At 42.8% G+C, this 15,831-nt stretch overlaps 1 protein-coding gene across 6 annotated transcripts in view; it reads left to right on the top strand.

The window, feature by feature from the left end:
- LOC147028039 (progranulin-like) overlaps positions 1 to 15,831 on the top strand; it is a 50,154-nt gene that overhangs the window by 19,156 nt on the left and 15,167 nt on the right. For 4 of the 6 annotated variants that reach the window (XR_015057393.1, XM_085878002.1, XM_085877998.1 and 1 more), the window contains exons 2-3: positions 8,828 to 8,987; positions 9,879 to 10,142. Coding sequence is in view for 5 of the 6 variants with exons in the window: in XM_085878002.1 (XP_085734128.1) it covers positions 8,828 to 8,987; positions 9,879 to 10,142 (424 nt within the window). In the remaining variant the exon portion in view is untranslated. Of the gene's footprint in view, positions 1 to 1,833; positions 1,939 to 8,816; positions 8,988 to 9,878; positions 10,143 to 15,831 lie in introns of those variants that run through there. The other 2 variants (XM_085878001.1, XM_085877999.1) reach the window with 2 other exon arrangements.

Raw genomic sequence — 15,831 nt, 5'->3', positions numbered from 1 at the left:
ACCCGATTAATGCGTTTGTTCCCAGGGTTAATGCTTCTGACACTGATTTTGCACATGAAAAGGCTGAATGCCTAAACTCCGTGTTTGCTTCTAAATCTTGTGTCCCAAACCCAACGCTTTCTGTACCCACCTTACCCAATCACACCCAGCTGTACCTGGACTCTGTATCCTTTTCACCTGACAAGGAGGAGAACTTGATGTTCCTCAAGGGAGTGTTCTGGGCCCTCTCCTTTTTTCTGGTTTTCATCAATGATCTCTCTGACACTGGAAAATCATTGTACCATCTCTCATCCCTCAGATCGGCAAGCAACAGCCCCTTCACTCTCTGCAGATCTGGATAAAATCAAAAGCTGGTCCAACACGTGGAACGTGTCTTTCAACCCTGACAAATTTTACACTCACTATGTCTCTCTGAAAGGACCGTCTGGAACCCCACCCCTCCCCCCCCCCAATCTACTTTCGCAGCAATTGTCTTAAAGTCCTTTCATTCAAGCCTCTGGGTCTCACTATCTGCCATGATCTCTCCTGGGAAAGCCACATTTCCAAGCTGGCCTCCAAGCCAGTTGCCGACTAATCATCCTCCGTCGTGCAAAGTCCCTCCTCGGCTCATCTGAGCTCCTGACCACATACAAAGCTTTCGTCCGCAGCCTTGATGGAGTACTGCTCTCCACTCTGGGCTGGTGTTCCTGCCTCTCACCTTTCTCGGCTTCATGCTATGGAAACCAAGGCATTTTGGATCGTTGGTATCTCCCGCAATGAGGCTGTCTTTGGGTCTCTCACCGCAGGTAGGTCGGTGGTCTTTCTGTCTTCCACCATCTCCTCTCTGGCCTCCCCCCCCCCCCTCCCTGCCCTGTCTGAGATATGTAGTCACCATATTTCTGCAGGGCACTCAAGGTCCACCAGCATCCCCCTTCTGGTAAAACTGTCAAAATCAAATGTTGCTCACCTTCACACTTTCATTCCTCTTTTTTTTCCTGCCTTTGGAACAAATTCCCATGCTCTCTTCAATCCCACTCTTCCCTCCAGGTCTTCAAAAGAGCTGTTCACGTCCATCTCTTATCTTCCCCCATCCAAAACCTCGATCTTTTCTACCCCCGTTAATCCACCCCAAACCCACCTCCTTCAAATTCCCTGCTTCCCTTCCTGAAAGCCCCTGTGTTGTCCATCTTGTTTACCCTGTGTACCCCACCCCAACCCTCTCCCTTCCACAGATCTCATGCCTCTGTTCCTCGCTGTTTTTTTCCTTCCCTCTCCCGCCCCTCTTGTCTCCTGCTCCCCTTGTACGTTCTGCGTTGGCTCTCATACGAGCCTCGTCATTGCATTAAAAAGAATAAATGGAGCTGTTATTTTGCAGTGACACAAGAGCGGATTTCCCTGTGAGCTTTTCAAGCAAAAAGTTGATGAGTTGAGAAAATTATTTCTGAATCTTGGAGAAGGAAGGACTTGCTGTTGTTTGGGGCATTAAGATGTTTATGCTGTGTCTCTATGAGACCAAATTTGTTTTGCAAACTTATTAGCCATTGATGTACACGGATAAGGCAAAATTTCTCACTGATATAATCATGCGATGGACCATGTTTCTGCAAAACCATTGGTTTCGGAAATTATTTATCCAGGGGGACAAATAATATTGCGGCAGATTACTTGAGCTTGGTTGAAATATAATATTGGGGCAGATTACTTGAACAAAATTTTGTTCAACCAAGATTTACAATTACAAAATATTGATCATTGAATTTCTGCTGGTTCTCCTTGGCATTTGGCACTGATTACCATCCACCATCTGCGATGGACGGAGGTTGTTTTCACCCCTGTCTGTTTATTTGTGTGCAGGATAACTCAAAAAGTTGTGGACGGATTCGGATGAAATTTTGTGGTCAAGTTGGGTGTTTGACAAGAACTAATTGATTCGATTTTGGTGAAGATCCGGATCCGGATGTGAGAGTTTTTAATGTATTTTTTTTTTTGTGTGATTTTTCACCACTGAGAGATCGGGCCAAAAAACGATATTTTATATGTATAGATATAATATCATGATATTTCAAAAAGTTATGGAGGGATTATGACAAAACAAGGTGGATGCGTTGTGTAGGTGACAAGACCAAGCCAATTCGACTTTGGTTGAGGTTTGGATCCAGATCTGGCCTATCTGTAGGATACAAAACGTAAACTGTTCAGCCCGGCGAAGGTATGCACTCTTGTGAGTGCCCAATCTAGTGTTGATATTGAATTTGTGTGCGTTGGAAAAACACTTTCTTTTTTTCTTTTTTCTTGACGTGTGGACTTGTATCATAATTTCTTAAGAAGTGACTGTTCGGTGCTGTATAGGTTCACTGTGGTGTGAATTAAAATTGTTTATCTATATATTACTAAAACTCTCATCTTGTATGTATATATGTATGTTCCTGAAATACAGCCAAAACGTTACACGATAGCGCAAAAATTCTAGGGCCACCTTATTCACCGTCCGCCTACGGTGTGCAGTATCAAGTTTCGTTCAAATCGGGCAATGAAAAAAATTATTAGAAAAATCAATTCCCGATTAGTCAAGTACTCTCCCGGAGTATTTGATCAATGCAAACAACCTCAGTGTAGAGTTTGCTGGAGCTATCTTTTTTTTCTTGAAATGATTTATTTAAAAATCTCAACCATTTAGTTGAGACAAAACGATTTATTTTTAAGCATAAAATTAACATCGCCATTTTGATCTAATACTTCCATGTTCATCATTAAATAAAATTGTGTTTTGAAGATAATACACAATAATTTCTTTGACTTTCTTTTCTCCATTTTTTTTTTTTTCATATTCACGCGCAATATCAAGTTTCGTTCAAATAGGGCAACGAAAAAAATTCTTAAAAAATCAATTCCCGATTCAGTCAAGTACTCTTCGGGATTATTTGATCAATGCCAACAACCTCAGCGGTATAGTTTGCTGGAGCTATCTTTTTTTTAATTTTAAATGATTTTTTTTTCTCAACCGCTGTAACAACGGGAACCCAACGGGTTCACGGGTCATCTAGTAATATATAACGGTGTATTGATTGTTGTAATGAGATGTTTAGTTAAACTTTCGGTGAGCTATTGCCAGCACCATGGCCAAATTCCAAATTCCCTCCTGACTACCACTGTGAAGGCAATTGCAAACCACCCAGTGTAATCCTTGCCATGAAGCTACTTTGCCATTGCTACGATGATTTAAGGCAGAGCACCAGAATCAGTAGTAGTAATCAGGTTGTGTGGAAGGATTGCGAGAGTGCGGGAAATTTGCAATTTCTTGTAGATATAAAACAATCTAGTAATCGTCAACATCATCACCATTTTGTAGGCAGACTTTGGCTGCTGGTTGCATCATTGCTGTGAGCGCAGTTGTGCTGCTGATGCAGTGCCCGCTGTTTCCAGTAACCTGGTACTAATGTGGCCAACCTCAGATGAATGCAAGGCTGAGTCAACCAACCTTGTGTTATTTCAAGGCATGACGAGCTAAAACTCAAAACCTTAAGATCTTAAGCCAGCCACCTTAACTGCGAAGCCAACACCAGGCTTAACCCAGAAATTAGTTGTTCTTAGTAGCTCCAAGTAGATGCGAGTGATAAGGCAGAGTAATGAGGGGAAAGGAAAAACATTCATCAGTTGCTTTTCAGTGTGTAACGCCATGCCGCAGTGCTTCATCGATCACTTGTGCTTTATCTTTGAAATAAATAAAAGTTTGGACTACACTTGCGTGCAGGTTGAACATCAATCAATTAAATAATGCTTTTGGTCTTATGGCAGGATACAAATTATCACCAGCACCCTAAACAGATTCCATATTACTTTTCTGACTCAACGCTGGGAAGTCAATGGCAAACCAACCGATTCTTACCATGAAATTTATTTGATTGCACCAATTGTTTGTCAGTATGGTTTGGTACATACAGCAAGATAGACAATGCCACAAGACTTTTCCTCTCTGTTTGCTTCCCGTTGTGCTTTTTAAGTAATCATATCTGGACCACAGGAGTACAATCAACAGACTTTATTTAATCACCGCCATGTTCTCTCTCTCCAGCTACTTTCTCTGCCCTGTTCACGAGCGCCCTCTCATGTCCAAGCTCAGATGAGCATTTACATCATCAATGTAATAACAGGACACATTTCCCATTTTCTTGAAGACGTTTAGGTACCGCAGAACCGATATCATCAAGATTGAACTTATGAAGACCAGTGGTATTTCCTGCGAAAGAGCATAGAGATGTGCTCAATCCTTAAACAACCTGGCAAGGAGCAATAACATTCTTTCAAATGAGAAGGCTGCTCAGTGAGATAGAAACGTGCAATCTTAGGAGTAAGTGGGTAAGTTCGAAATTATCAAAAATGTATAAAGCAATGAGTAAGACACATTAGTCAAAGTGAAATTGTGGATTTAGCAATTTATCGTGTGATCTTTCCAATGTTTTCGTTTCTTCACTTTTAGCTCCACAGCTGTTAGGGTTAGCTCCACAACATGAAGCATCTAGCTTATGTTTGTTCTCCATAGGTGATGAAGAATCATATCCTTCCTCCTTGGTAAAATAAGATCCTTTACATTCATCTCTTGAGTTCCAGGAGATAGCTGGGGTAGGTGGCAGCATTCAGACTTTGAGTTGATCTCAATCAACTTCCTGTTCAATGGAGACCACCGTGCTGATGCATCCTTGACATTCATAGACAGCGAATCAAGCCCAACCAAATCCTTGTGAGATAACCAGAGATGAAAATCTACACTAAAAAAGGGCTGTGTGTGTGTGTGTGTGTGTGTGTGTGTGTGTGTGTGTGTGTGTGTGTGTGTGTGTGTGTGTGTGTGTGTGTGTGTGTGTGTGTGTGTGTGTGTGTGTGCGTGCGTGCGTGCGTGCGTGCGTGCGTGCGTGCGTGCGGTATCCTCCACAACTCCAAAATTATAAAACCTAGCAGTCTAAAACTTTACAGGCATACTAAGAAAACTCCAAGGAAGTGCAAGACTGAAAATTGGATGTTTGGGTTAATTAAAACACCCTTTTTAAAGATGATTAACAGCCTTATTTAATTATATCCTTCGTTAGGCGATCCTCGGCCACCTTGCTATCTGGGGTCTTGAGGCATTTCCTGGGTAATCTCGCTGAGATCTGAAGCTGCCATGTTTTTTGGCGAACTCAACCATGCTTTGACTTGGAACAGGCCGCAACAATTTCTTAACGATAAAGTTTTTTTTTTTCACTTGCCTCACTCGTATTATCAAATGCCTGTTCATCATAGCTATGAATCGTTTATACATTGCAATGCTTGGATACGCCCGGAGACACCAGCGTTCGTGGCTTTATTTCATTTGCGCATATGAATAACCAAGAGAATCTCTTAAACTAACCAGAATTACAAAATGTAAGCTCCAGATTTGAAAATATCAGCAGTTCCGACTCCCCCAAAGAGTGTCGATTTGTCCAATTCAGACATTGCATAGGCGTGTCCAGATGCATAGTTGTATCAACAGCAATTGGTAATCGCTTGTCAAGCCAGGCATTCCGTTGGAGTGTTTGAGTGCTTAAGCCACTTATCAAGCTGTCCAGTACAGTTCATCTCCTGATCGGGATGTGCAGTCGACAGTTACTGCAAGGTGGAGGTACGTATACAGCACACACGGATGTGGTACATATGGGTAGATTTGGATCTGCACGGACTCTCCGCAGGTGTGTGAACATACCATGCCTGTTATGGGTGTCGTGGTGGCAAAGTTTCATCCCGTATCTTATGGAGGTTCTTTCAGCCGATTTCTGAGCCGTTTGCCATATTAACGTGTTTTCTAAATTACCGAGCCAATTTTTTTTCCACCCATCACATGCAGCTGTTTATAAAAAAAATGTTTGTGAACATCTGCCTGAAACGTCTCTATAAATGTAACGTTTTTCGGTGAAAGCTACTCAAGGTTTCTAGGTTCTGTACAGTCTGTACTGTAGTCGGTAATCACACTGACTCCAACCTACCAATTCCCGAAAAATTGCCGATATCGGCTGTGCGTGTGCGTGTGTTGTTGTTCGGCATCTACATATGTGGGTTTCAGAATGTATAATGGAGTCATCCCAGGGCAGGCTCAAAGTGTCCACCTTCATTTCAGTAAGGGGTCACGATTCATGGACCAAGCTGTGAAGTTTTCTGTTCTCAAAGTTTTGTGCCGAGGGCTCTCTTCAGGATCGTCGCTGAGCCCCAGACAGCTTCCAAATGTAGTTCGTTTGTAATCATATTCCCAGAGATGGTTTTTAGCACACCTGTAAAGTAGTTCCGGAGAGCTTAAAGGATGGCGCGTCGTCCGTCTATCCATCCACAAATACTTGCAACTTCTTCTTAGAAACTACGCATACGATTTCAATGATATTTGATCACAACCTTCATTACCCATGATGGCATTTAAAAAAAGGGGTCTGAAGGGGTCTACAGAGGGAGTTTTCATGGGGGTAAAGGGGGGAGTGGGTCCCCTCCCCCAAGAGGTATTTACTTTCTTCTCAAACGATACACACAATTCCGATGAAACTTCACGACAACCTTCATCACCCATGACATACCAAAGTTTGTTAATGATAGAAAAATCTGGCTCAAAGGGGATTTAAGGGGGGTTGCCCCCCAAAATAAGTATTTGCTTTCTTCTCCAAAACTACACATACAACTCCGATGAAACGACCACCATCTTCACCACCCATGATGCGCCAAGGTTTGGTCACAACATTAAAAAAAAAAACTTGGGGTCTAGGAGGGTCAATGGGGAGAGGGGGGATGCCCCCCAAAATATCCATTTGCTTTCTTCTCAGAAACTACACACGCAATTCCGATGAAACTTGACCACAGCCTTTATCATCCGTGATGTACCAAGGTTTGTACATGGCATTAAAAAAAAAATCCATCGGTATTTACTTTCTTCTCCGTTGTATATTTTGTGGGTCATCCATGCTGACTAGTGGTTGCCTGATTATCTTATTCAGCCATTACCAGGTGAGCACCCAGGGGTACTTCCCCTTTGTTTAATATCTCTGTGAGGTTGTTTGTCATCATTCCTGGAGGTCCAGCTATCACTGGAACAACTTTGGCATTTTTCAGCTTCCACGATCTTCTCACTTCATTCTTGAGGTCTTGGTGTTTGGTCATTTTCTTGATTTCTGCATCGTTTCGTCAAAAATTACTGGTATTAACACCTCAATTAGCAATGTCTTCTCTTTTTTTGTATCGAAGTGTAATATTCAGTCGCAGCGCTTTGTTTTCGATGTTCACGCTCGATGGGATTATTAGTTCATGTGTGAGCGGTACGTACTTCCATGTTTTTAGTGATTACTTTTGGTTCATGTTCCCACAAATTTTATGGAACTGAGACATCAAGGTTTTGGCAGATGTCAGCGGATTACATTATAAACTCTGTTGTGTCATTGTGTGTACAGCTGTTCTGACATGAGTTTGTTTTTGTGTGTGTTTGGTCATTACGCATCACATATCACTCTCTTTACTAACCCAACCTCCACCCCTCACCTTTCTCTCCTTTTTTTTTTTTCATGCTCCTTTTCTCTTTCTCTTTTTTTTTCATTCTCTCTCTCTCTCTCTCTCTCTCTCTCTCTCTCTACCTCTCTCTCTCTCTCTCTCTCTCTCTCTCTCTCTCTCTCTCTCTCTCTCTCGCTCTCTCTCTCTCTCTACCTGTCTCTCTACCTCTCTACCTCTCTAGCTCTCTACGTCTCTACCTCTCTAGCTCTCTACCTCTCTACCTCTCTCTCTACCTCTCTACCTCTCTACCTCTCTACCTCTCTACCTCTCTACCTCTCTCTGTCTCTACTTCTCTCTGTCTCTACCCCTCTCTACCCCTCCCCCCTCTCTCTCTAGCCCTCCCCCTCTCTCTCTCTACCCCTCTCTCCCTCTACCTCTCTACCTCTCTACCTCTCTCTGTCTCTACTTCTCTCTGTCTCTACCCCTCTCTACCCCTCCCCCTCTCTCTCTAGCCCTCCCCTCTCTCTCTCTACCCCTCTCTCCCTCTACCTCTCTACCTCTCTCTCCCTCTACCTCTCTACCTCTCTACCTCTCTTGCTCCCTCTACCTCTCTCTACCTCTACCTCTACCTCTCTCTCTTGCTCCCTCTACCTCTCTCTACCTCTACCTCTCTACCTCTACCTCTACCTCTCTCTCTTGCTCCCTCTACCTCTCTCTACCTCTACCTCTCTACCTCTACCCCTCTCTCTCTCTCTCTCTCTCTACCTCTCTCTACCTCTCTCTACCTCTCTCTACCTCTCTCTACCTCTCTCTACCTCTCTCTACCTCTCTCTACCTCTCTCTCCCTCTCTCTACCTCTCTCTACCTCTCTCTACCTCTCTCTACCTCTCTCTACCTCTCTCTACCTCTCTCTACCTCTCTCTGTGTATCTGTACACACACACACCCCTTCTCGCATCCCTGCCTCCTTCTGGTATAGCAACATTTGATGAGGCATAGCTCTCTCCCCCCCCAATTCCTCGCTCTTCCCCCTTTCCTAGTTTCCTCTCCCTCCTGCCTCCTCTCTCTCTCCCCTCCCTCTCTCTCCCCTCCCTCTCTCTCCCCTCCCTTCTCTTTCCCTCCCCTCCCTTCTCTCTCAACCCCCATCCTTTGTGTCCCCCCATCAGCGAAGCTTTTGCGAGTATATCAATAAATCAGCCACGATAAGGTGATCTTATCCAAAGTAGACAGCTCAAAGATAATGGCAAAGGTGGTAAGTGCACTTATCTAGAAAACTTCATCGTGATATTTTCTCTGTTGTGCCCACATTTTCTTCGCATTGCAATGTGGAACAAAATGTTTTGACATTGAAGTTTAAACGCAAACATGTCCCACAGTTCCTGCACCATGTGGTTGACTGGCGGTCTTGTACTGGCCTGTCTCGTACTCTCTGTATGGACCGATGCGATCAAATGTCCTGATGGAAAACGATGTTTTGTGAATACCACCTGCTGTCAACTGCAAAATGGAACTTATGGTTGCTGCGCACATGAGGAAGTAAGCTTCACTTCTTTTCTAAACGCTGTTCTGTTTCTCTTCTTGGGTTGGAGTGGCCCTGAATCAACTAACTTGTCACAATGTTGTGGTGAAAGGGGTTTGCCACATTGAAACCAGCTGATGGAAGTTTCAACACCATAGAATTCACCAACTTTCATTGTTCTGGTACCACCTCCAAATCCCACGAGACTAAATAACATACAGTATTGGGCATTGATTTCACGCTTTTCATAATGACATCAGAGTTGCCTTTCAATGGTTTGATGGTAAACTTTGATGCACCACTTGTCTGATCGACTTCTTTGGGCTCCTTGTGAACATGTCTCGGACCCGGTCAATGTTTCCTGGTGATCTCAAGTTTTAGTACGTCTTCCTGGTCCTCTTAATTCCTTGATTGAACCAGTTGGGATAAGCTTTTGGTGAGAGTTTTTCATTGTTTTTGGATCCAAAGTGAAATTTTTTCCCCATTTCTTGCTGCCACAATCATAACCACAATTAGAGACTGCCAAACCTCAACCATACAGCTATCCGTGCTCTTTGAGCAACAGCTAATCACTCAGCCAAAATGGATCAATCTGAAAGCAAATAAAAAAATAATGTTAATTGCAATAAACAAGCTTTCAAACAAAAACAAAAAATAAATGCTCTACCTCCATTGCACATCTTGATGGGCTTAATAGAGTCCTCCTGTGTTGAAGTTCCTTGTAAGGGAACTCGTATTGTTGTTTTCCTACCTCCACATGGCGTTTTGTGGATCAATTGTATTTTTCTTTGTAATAAACAGTGCAGAAAATTCTCAGGGTAAATGTCATGGAGTTACTTGTTTTCCCCAGTAAAGTGTTCTCTATCAATGACTCAACCCCCCTCTGGTGTGACTTGTCATCTGTGCAGGCGGTGTGCTGTAAGGACAAAATTCACTGCTGTCCCAAGAACACCCAATGTGACTTGAAACATAAAAAATGCATCAAAGGTGACTTGTCCATTCCATGGCTGAAGAAGGTACCGACTGTACCCACCTCCTCAACAAACAAAGCCAGTAGGCCCCGTGTTTCGGCTTTGGGAAACATAACGTGCCCTGATGGTAAAGTTTGCTCCCATCTATCCACCTGCTGTGAGCACTTCGAAGGAGACTGGGCATGCTGTCCCATGCCTCACGTAAGTCTGTGCAGATGCCCGGTGTGGCAAAACCATTGACCACATCACCTTGTGAAGGACTCTTTTTCTGGGGAATACAGTCTTCCTGTATAAAATGCTTACAAAACACAAAATGTTATGTAGTTTACACTTGTCGGTCCATTATCTTTTTGGTGCAGAACCTGATGTGATAACTCGCAGAATATAAATCTGACAGCTCTGACACCTTAAAAACAAAAAATTTAGAAACATTACACATTCTCGATTAAGATGATATATCTGATATACTCCCAAGATATTAATTTATAGTAGACTTCTGATAAAAAATAACTCTGGTGTGGATGAAATAAATTATCTAAGCTACATCACCCCATACATACAGGCCAGACTCTTTCCCCCCCCCCCCCCAACATGGTTTGACAGATACGATTTATATTCTGCATTGTGTCTCTAACTATATTTCCGATGAGTAGACCTTAGGACAGTAATAGGGTACTCATCATGGTTTGGGGTGGGGGAGACACACATGGCCGTCAATGTTCTGTAGCTTATATACTGTTATGTGTGTAGGGTAGATAGATGAATTTCATCGGAAAGATAGGATCGTATAGAGTAGCTTTGTCCATGGACGAGCATGAGACATCTTGATGTAAATTAAGTAGGGAAACTTTGAGCTCAAGTGTGACTCATCACCACACAGGGGGTGACACTGTGTTAGATAGGGATTAAGGCTAAGTCCTCCAGTATGTAATTGCCTCCTGTGACCTTTTCCCTATTTTTTTGTATTACAAACCAGCAAGGAAAGTTACGTTTTTATAACAACAACCATTACAACAGAGCTGTATGACCAAGCAGGCAAGAAGCCCTGTCCCCAAGTGTGACGGCGGGCAAAGTCACACCCCCGAGGCTTATGATTGATGAGTGTGACGTTAGCAGGAAGAAGAAGAGCGTGTCTGAGACGGTAGTTGTGAGAGGAACGTGACTGGGACGGAGGATCTCACTTTGCTCCCTCTCGGCACGACGAAATGGCTGCGTGATTCCCGTATTCGTGCTGAGGTGAATTGGCTCACATGGTGGAGCAAGACGCTGGCCATTGACTCTTGGTTGGGTCATGAGAGACCGACCTCGAAGCCGAATCTGTTGTGGGTTCAAGAGTACAACCCGTGTGCCTCCGTCCTTTGCCGCCATTTCTTTCCTGCGTGCGCCATAATCTCTGAGAATCTCGGCTGTAAGCCTCCAAGGGAGAACTGTTTGGCCATCTGTCCCGGTAGGGGGCAAACCCTCTGGACGCAGCAATACCTTTCTTTGGCATCGATAAATGGGATTTAGTTTTACATGATGTTAATGTTACTTGCAATGATATTACAACCACTTGTGCTGTTTAGATGTTGTTGCCCCACCTACCCTCTATGCCAAACATCCCTCTCGAGCCGCACCATATTGTACTCAGCCAGAATCCATACCTCGTTTTCCACCCCCAAAATTTCGAGTAATTGCTCACATCCACTCCTTTTCTCCCATTCTTCTCAAAAATGTAAATTCACCTCCCTGAGTCTATCCGCTCATGATACCCCCTTGCATCCATTTAACATGGTGAGCCATTTCCATATCTCATCACCATCTACTCGTATTCCTGTTCTATTATTTCCTCATTCACTCCTCTCCAGTTAAATTACACTTTTCCACATCTACCCTATTTACCAGCTTTTCTGTCTGTTCACTTGTCCTTTGTCTACTTATGCCTGATGTTCTCTCCTCGTATCTGCATGTCCCTAATTATAATGAAGCTTTTTATTTTTTGCCCAGTATTCGCCTTCTTATCCGCTCTGTTGCATTGTTGATGTGTCTGCCTTTCACCCCTCTTCTCTTCCATGTCAGATCTTCCATGAGCTCGATATCTGAAAAACAAAACAATTTACGGTGTAAGCTGTTATTTGTAAGCTGGACTGGTTTACATTTTAGTCGTGTCACTAAAATAGTTAAATATTTATCCATTTTCATGAAAAAATCACTGAACTAGGTACAATTTATGCATTTTCATCAAGTCGTTGAAATTTATACATTGCTTGTTAAAATTAACTTAACTCGTTACAATTTATGCATCGTTTCATCAAAAACTTTGTCAAACTTCGAAGCTGTTTGAAACTACCATTAAATTTTTTTTTTACCTACTTAAAGCCAGGTTTAAACTAGAACAGCACTCGGTAGAGTGCATACCTCCGCCAGGCTAAACAATTTACATTTTGTATCCCACTGATAGATCGGAACTGGATTCAGACACGAATCAAAATCTAATCGGTTCTTTCTTGTCATCTAACCAACTCCGACACCTAGTTTTGTTATAATCCGTCCAAAACTTTTTGAAACATCATGCTATATATCATTTTTGGGCCCCATCTCTCAATGGTAAAGAATCACTTAAAAAAAAAAAAATTTAAAACTCCTCTTTGTTTCGGATCTTCACCAAAATCTAATCATTTCGTTGTCACACTCCCAACATGTCCACCAATTCCATTCGCAACTTTTGAAGATATCCTGCTCACAGACAGACGGTTGAAAACGTAACCTCCGTCCATCTTAGGTAACGGAAGAAAAAAAAAAGTATTTTGATTCCAGACATCAGATACGTTCAGCCGTATTTATCCTTGGCAAGTACAATATAAGGAGTAAAATTGTACTAATCACTTGAAATAAAGAACGCAAGTTCAAGTTTGAACATCAAATGTCGAGTCTCGCAATCAAAAATTCCACCGACAAGAAGTAGGTGGAATTGAGAGTTGTGTATGACTTTTCCATTATACATTGCCCTGCCCATAATCAACACTATAAAAGCCAACATTAATTCATGTCTGTCTGTCTGTCTGTCTGTATGTGTCTCTTGAAAAAAGTTACATATGAGTGTGTTTACTAATTACGTACCGTTTGAACGTGACTTGAACCGTCCCTACGTCTTTTAATTTGGTGACATACTTTTGGAACATAACTTTTTGACTTTTAGATACCATTGACCCTTTCAAACCCTAACACTCCTTCAGACCCCTTAGCCCCTCAAATCCCGAAACCTTTCGACCCTTTGAAGACCTCTTATACCATTGAAAGACCATTTAGATAACTTCCACCTCTCAAGTCCATTACGACCCATGAGACCCCTCAGAATATTCCATGCATTTAGACCCTTTAAACACTTTAGACCCATTTAGGACCATTAAGACACTTTATACCCATCAGACTTTGACTCTTTACACCCCTTCCAACCTTTATACTCTTTGTTAGAACTTTTAAGAATCTTAAGACACTTCAGACCCCTTAAGACCTCTGAGAAAAATGAAAAAAAAATATCCCTCCGAAAATCATTTTTGGTGATCTTTTTCATGCACATTCGTGTCGATACATAAGTTGCACCTGGCGTGCTGTGATCGGAGATCACTTATGGTTCCCAAGATGGCCAACTCGTAATATTATTGTCAGGTTAGCCCAGATTAGATATATGACTTGCTGCAGTTACCATGTAAACCTGTACTAATCTGTTTCATGGTCAGGCTATACAAACCTGTTTCGTGTTGGGGTTGTCGGCGACGAAACAGTCTCCCCCAGCAGGTTTTCTGGTGAAGAGTGTATGGATATGGACAGCCATCAGGATTAAAAAGAAAACCTGTCCGAGGGCGGAGGAGCTCCTTGTGAGCCAACATCCATCCATAACCAGTGCCCAACTGTCTGCGGACGTCGTCCTGCTTTTTTGTAAGTTTTGTAAGCTTTTTCCTGGTTAGTTCTTTTTTGCAGAGGTTGGTGGCAGGATCTGCATTCCGACCACTGTAAAATCCTTCATTCCGCAAAACCCACAAACGCAAGGAAAACTGAAATCCCACTCCATGGGAGTACCTCCTGTGCTGCTGCCCTTCACAGGCCAGCTCATTCAACCAGTTTGAATAGAGAAAAGGAGTCATTCTGCTGTTTTGTGTCACTGTGTGAACCACAATGAGCATGGAGAAAAGAAAAAAACAGAGAATTGTTTGTGAATGGCAGACACAAGATCGTAGCCAAGCATGGACAATCTCAAGGCTACAAGTCCATCTCTCGAGCCCTTGATGTTCCTGTGTCCACCGTACTCAATGTTACCAGGAAGTTTAAGGCCCTGGCACTGTAACCAACCTCCCTGGAAGTGGCCACAAGAGAAAACTTGATCGAAGATTGCAGCAAAGGATTGTTTGAATGGTGGAGAAAGCACCTCGATCAACTGCCAAACAGATTCAAGCTGACCTTGAGACACAATGTACGACAGTTTCAACTCGCACCATCTGTCACAAACTCGATGAGAGGGGGTTCTATTCTAGGATACCCAGGAGGACCCCACTGCTGAGAGAGAGACGTAAGAAAACCTGACTGGAGTTTGCCAAAACACACCTGAACAAGCCAAAATCCTTCTGGGAGAATGTCCTGTGGAAAGATGAGACCAAATTAGAGCTTTCTTGGTGAAACACATCATCTCTATGTTTCCAGAAAACAAAATGAAGCCTTCAAAGAAAAGAACACCTTCCCTACAGTCAAACATGGAGGAGGTTTAGTGATGTTTTGGAGTTGCTGTGCTGCCTCTGGCACTGGGTACCTTGAATGTGTGCATAGTATCATGAAATCAGGAGATTACCAAGGCATTTTGGAGCGCAATTTTCAACTCAGTGTCAGAAAGCTGGGTCTCCATCGAAGGTCATGGGTCTTGCAGCAGGACAATGATCCCAAACACACTTCAAAAAGCACCCAGGAATGGTTCAACACAAAATGCTGGACTGTTCTGAAGTGGCCAGCAATGAGTCCAGATCTAAATCCCATTGAACACCTGTGGGGAGATCTGAAAACAGCAGTAGGGAGAAGGCACCCTTCAAATCTGGGAGAATTGGAGCAGTTTGCACAAGAAGAGTGGGCCAAACTGCCAGTAGAGTGGTGTAGGAAGCTCATTCATGGCTATAGGAAGCGCTTCACTGCAGTTATTTTGTTCAAAGGAAGTGCTACCAAATTTCAAGTCAAGGGTGTTAATAATTTTATCAATGCCATTTCTTTTTATTTTATGATTTAAAAGGATATATTAAGTTCTGAATCAAAATCAAAGGTTCTGTAATATTAACAGTGAAACAAAGAATTGTGGAGACCAAAAACTTTTGTCAATTTCAACTTATTTTTCGAGAAAATTGTGAGTTATTTGAAAAAAGTCCAAGGGTGCCAATATTTTTGGCCACGACTGTACATTAAGGAATCACCCTGCATGTGAAACACCGGGATGACAGTTTATAGCTGGGTCGGGATTTGAACCCAGGCTCGACAGCTTAGAGCCAGCGTGCGTCCCTCTCAGCTATCCTGCTGTGATGTGAAGAAATGTTTCGTTTTATTTATTTATTTTTGTATTTTTCGATGCCGAAGTAACGGGTCAGATAATGAAAGAATATCGTACAAAAAGGGGAAATTGCACATTTTCAGAGAGCCAAGCCATCGCCCGATATACAGTACCATTGAACAATGTGGGGCAAACGCAGGTGAGTGGTCCCTGAACATTGTTCAAGTCGATCAACATACATTATTCAGATACATATAAAAGTTTCTTCAACCATTTTGGTGGAATGCTTGCTTGGAGCACTCCTCCAGCTTCGATCTCGACAAGCTTCCACGGCAATATCATGGCATGGTTCTCTGTGGGGCGTGGGGACATCTCCAGAGTTAGGAA

This window comes from Eptatretus burgeri, chromosome 4 (genome assembly GCF_056783735.1).
Source record: "Eptatretus burgeri isolate ZD-2024b chromosome 4, Ebu_testis_v1, whole genome shotgun sequence".
Classification (NCBI taxonomy): Eukaryota; Metazoa; Chordata; class Myxini; order Myxiniformes; family Myxinidae; genus Eptatretus; species Eptatretus burgeri.
The sequence above is the reverse complement of the archived record's forward strand: the minus strand, read 5'-3'. Positions and strand labels throughout refer to the sequence as shown.